The 4,704-nt window shown below is 46.0% G+C and overlaps 1 protein-coding gene across 1 annotated transcript in view; it reads left to right on the top strand.

The window, feature by feature from the left end:
• LOC104292216 (syntaxin-binding protein 4-like) overlaps positions 1-2,976 on the top strand; it is a 35,844-nt gene extending 32,868 nt beyond the window's left edge. Inside the window, exon 17 of the mRNA XM_009891553.1 lies at positions 2,791-2,976. Coding sequence (XP_009889855.1) covers positions 2,791-2,976 — 186 coding nt within the window. The remainder of the gene's footprint in view (positions 1-2,790) is intronic.
• The last annotated feature ends 1,728 nt before the right edge of the window (positions 2,977-4,704 follow it).

Raw genomic sequence — 4,704 nt, 5'->3', positions numbered from 1 at the left:
GGTGCTGGTGGCTTTGCTGTGGGTGATTTTGCAAGTCCAAATAACTTCCTGCTCCATAAGCAAGAGGTTTTTTTCTTTTTTTTTAATTCTATCTCATCCTAAAAAGGCACCGCCTGTTGGTTAGGAGAAACTAGGGAATGAACTCATATATACTGCTACACCTATGAGCTATGTAAACCCCGTGGCGCAGGCTTTGCCTGGTGGCTCTGCCATCCCCGGCTCACCGGTCCCCTCCTGGTTGAGGCTGCTCCAGGAACTCTGCAGTCGAAATCGTGCATTTTAACCTTCCCTTTGTATAACTAGCGGTTGCTTCTCCGCGCAAAAAAAAAAAAAAGTGAACTCGAAGAGTGGTTTTGCTCTTCCAGTGCTTTGTTTTCCCCCACAGATTTCCTGCAAACCTGCACACATAATCACTTTAGCCTTTTAATTGACTGTTCTTCCGCTTCTCTACCTGTATGGGGAATACAGGCTTGTGTAATTAGTGAACTGGTCAGCATGGGATCACTAGTACTCAGTATATCTGCTACAGCTACAAGTAGCCCATCCCAAGAGCTCTTGAAATCAATAGGAGAGAGCGGAGCGAAAGGAAGCGTCAATGCCGCGTCCTCTGCTTCAGAGCAGGAAGAACTAAAATGCCTCTAGACCTGCAGCGCTACGTGCTGGTGCCTCTGCGGTTCGGGGCTGGACTTTGGAAATGGATTTCAGTTGGCCCCAGGGTCAAACATCACAGGATTTTGACCACTAGAGCAAAGTATCTTCCTTTTTTTTTTTTTTTAAATACTTTTTAAATACACCTCAGTAGTGCTTGAGATTGCCCTAAGCAGGTACAACCCAGAAAGCAGGGATCGCTAGTAGAGACGAGCAAGGCTCGCTCAAATGCAGCCTGCAACATTGTTCTCTGGAAGAGTGTTTTTGTGTTGCATTTCATATATTTTAGCCTTGGTATTAAAAGGCCTAATTTAGATGTGTCTGTAGATTTGCATAGGCTGTGAATGTTGCCGGAGTTGCAGAAGGCCTTCAGATATTCGCTTCAAGGGCAATGAATAAGCAGAAGCTGATTACTGTCATATTAAATCTGATCACCAGGAAAAACCCATGGGGTTTGTTCTCAGGAATTATTCATTCCTACAAGTTTAAACCCTTTTTTTTTTCTTTTTTTTCTTTTTTTTTTTATTTTTTGGTGCGTGGCAGAACGTTCACAAGGTCCTGAGCACACCCAGTCATTTACCAGATGCGAAAAGGTAGGAGACGGCTTCTGGGAATCTTGAATAGGAACATGAAATGTCCTTTCCTGACCTTTCTCAGGGGAAGGCGATTCACCCATAACTTACCCAGAGTTTCTAAACATACTGGTGCTTTGGAAGCGAAACCATTGGGGAAAGATGATGTGGAGGCTGCTGGTGGATTGGTACATGGGGAGGAGAGGGTTGGCCTCCGTCCAGGTTTTTTTGGGGAGTGAGTAGGTGAAACACTCCTCTGGTTTAAATTGTTAGCAGAGAACCTAAGCAGATTGTTTCAAAGAAGTAGAGTTTTGACCCACCGGCTTTTCCCAAAATATGTCGGATTTTTGGCTTTAGGACCATGTCCTTTTTTATTAGCAGTTAAAGAAACCGGTAACGTGTAAGCGAAGAGCCAGAATGACTCTCAACTGCATGAATGGTTGCAGACATGGAGTTCAGGCTTCTGGACTCCCCTTCAACCTGAACCTGTCTCCTATCACTTGCCGGGAGAGGGGTGGGTGGGGTGGGGAAGTATCACAGCTTTATGTTTGTTTTTAACTGATGAAATCGTTGTAAGGTCGCTGTCCCATTGATAATGATCAGACCCTTTAAAAAAGCCAGTTTTTAAGAACGATTGAAAACAATTTTTAAGTTTCCAAGATGGTTACTTCTCATATAATGGAGGGAAAATATTTCTGAGAAATTCTAAGAAATGCATTGGTATCCGTCTAAAACACAATGATGCAAGTATGTCTAAAAGAGAGTCTCCTGGGCTGCTGAGCTATCGAGATGCAATTTCCCCTGAAGACCCAGAATTTACATAAAATATACTTCATGAGAGGCTGGCCAGGATTTTCAATGACCATTCTATGATAGAAGTATTGATGGCGCTTTCCATATTTATAAGAGTCAACAGTGAAACAGAAGAGGATAAAACAGACGCAGTCTCAGATACATCTCTTCCATCTTCAGATCTTGTTGACCTTTTGCTATCAGAAGCTAAAGAACTGTTAGCGCCAATCTTCTCCAACAAGGACGGTAAGCACTGAATTAACTGGAGAAACCTGAATCCAAACAAGTCTCAAGGGTGTCTGGTAGTGTTATTTACAGTTTCCACCGCCTTACGTATTTTTTTGTCATACCAGTTAAGCCTCCCGTACACGTACCTGATTCTCTCACGCTAACCCAGATGTAATTGCCCTCCGTGAATCCATGTGACTCATCTTTGAATCTGAAATGCAGACTCGCAGCGTAAGGAGTCAAAGGGTGTGATTCGTGCCCAGGGCCAGGGGACAGGCATTTATCCGGGGCGGGGGGAACAACAGGCAGGAGGATGGTTTCACACAGTCGTAGAAACGCTGGTTGAAAGGAACTGCTGGAGATCAGGAGTCGTATCTTCTGCTCCAGGCGGGGCCATCACAACAGGTGAGATCTGCAGTGGGTTTAGCCAGCTCTGCTTTCAGGCTCCGAGGATGGAGATCCACAGCCTCTCTGGATAACGTGTTCCTCGGCTGCATGATGCTCTGTGAAAAAGATTTTCTTTCCCAGCATCTAGTCTGAACTCCCCCAGGTGCAATCTGTGGCCGCTGCCCCCAGTTATATTGTCTGCCACTGCCAAGAACAGTTTGGCTCCGACATCTTTGTAATTGCCCTTGAAGTAGGAGTGGGCGCTGCGAGATTGCCTCTCAGCCTCCTCTTCGCCAGGCTAAACAAGCCCGGCTCCCTCAGCCCTCCCCAGCCTCTCCTTGCAGGTTAGGAGCCCTGGGGCTCCCTTTGCTGGACCCCATCCAGTTTCTCAGTCGCTTTGAACCAGGGATCCAACCCTTCGTTACGCCATCCCGGTATGACTACGGCAATGCTGAGCAGAGGCAAATAGTAATCTTGTTTCCTCAGCATCCAAAGCAGCCTAAACTTCCTTCCGCTCACACGTCTGTGGATGGGAGAAAAATCAGAGAAGAGCCATCTAGCTCCATGGCAGTCTGGATGAACCTTCCCAATCTGGGACTCTGAGCTTAGTCCACGAGCCATAAACATTTGTTGGCAGCAGTTATTTGACTCCGCTTGTCTCTTTCCATGCGAAAGGAGAGTTTCTGATCTCCTCGGTGTCACGATTAGGTGAGCGTACAGCCCCAAACAGGTGCCCAGCCTTTACCCTTTGGTGCTGTTCACCAACTGAACACGGCCACGGTCCAGCACCATCTTTTTCTCGAGGCCTAAGACACATGGGAAATAATTGTAGCCTTTAAGGAGCACCCCTGATATACGAGCGTGTCAGCATTTTCAGAGTTCCTGCATCATTTAAATGTGCATTATCATAATGTAGCAGTGCTACTTGCGTTGGGCATGTTTTCTAACCCTTCACTTATACTTGGCTGTGTGCTTACATTTGCAGCTTTGCCATGTCACAGGGACCAGTGCCTGCCTGCTGAAGGAATCCCAAATTACAAGGAGTAGGTGTCAAAACCGCCACGGTCTGTAATTTCGACAATACGCATATGAAAAATTCCTGTTTGTTTCGTTGGGGTGTCTTAATCAAGATTTTTGCTTGACAACTTTTAACCAGATAATCTAGTAGAGGCCTCCAGATGGCCACATCAGAGAAATATGTCCCTTCCTAGACAGCGAGAGACTTCCTGCCCTGCACAGTGAAGCACGGTGTGAATTCCTGGAGATCTCTTTTGTTTTCTGAAATGTTCTTTTTCCTTCAGGCCAGATGGGAAGTTACAGTTCTATGGCTTGTCTAGCTGGCATTTTTATAGACCCCTGTGAGTTCTGAATAAGGCGAAAAGCATCACTGAATGCGTTAATCTTTTATGTTCTGATATCAAGATGCTGTGAAGTCCCAGTCAAGGAGAGCAGGGCAACATGGCTTGGTTTGGACCTTCAGTATCTTAAGAATTTCTCTAAAACCTCTTAAATGGCTTATATTTAACAAAGCCGTGTCCTAAAGATATCTGCTGAGAGGGCACTTTGAGACCTAAATGTGTACTACCACTGTCTTAGCTGATCACCTTAACTCAACCTGAAGATCTGCCATCGGTTTTTTAGTTGGGTACAAGGTAGATACATGCAAACCGTGACTTCAAGGTTATGAAAAGCATTTTCGGACAAAACAGGTGGCCAGTACAATCCACTGGCCATGCAAGATCTGTGGCCTCCTCTTTTCTTTCCTAAATAACCCGTGTTGTCTTCATGTCACCCCCTGCGTCCTTCTCCCAAACTACATAAAACATCTCTCTCATTTTCAGCCATCTTCATCAGAAGACCACGTGGCCCCCTCCTCCAAGCCAGAGCAAGAGTGATCAACTGCAGCCACCGAGTCCAACCAACGAACTGCCTAAGAAGCCTACATAAATCTCCCACGGCTTGCTCATGCTCCGAATCCGAACTGCGACTGTCCATAACGCAGCTACTGCTGTGCTGGGAGATGGGAAGGACACACCACTGGTGCTCCAGCTTCCAGGCAAACCAGACTGAGAAATGA

The sequence above is a fragment of the Charadrius vociferus genome, unplaced genomic scaffold, assembly GCF_000708025.1.
Source record: "Charadrius vociferus isolate BGI_N301 unplaced genomic scaffold, ASM70802v2 scaffold619, whole genome shotgun sequence".
In the NCBI taxonomy this organism is placed as follows: Eukaryota; Metazoa; Chordata; class Aves; order Charadriiformes; family Charadriidae; genus Charadrius; species Charadrius vociferus.
Note: the sequence above shows the minus strand (reverse complement) of the source record. Positions and strands in the feature narration are given on the sequence as shown.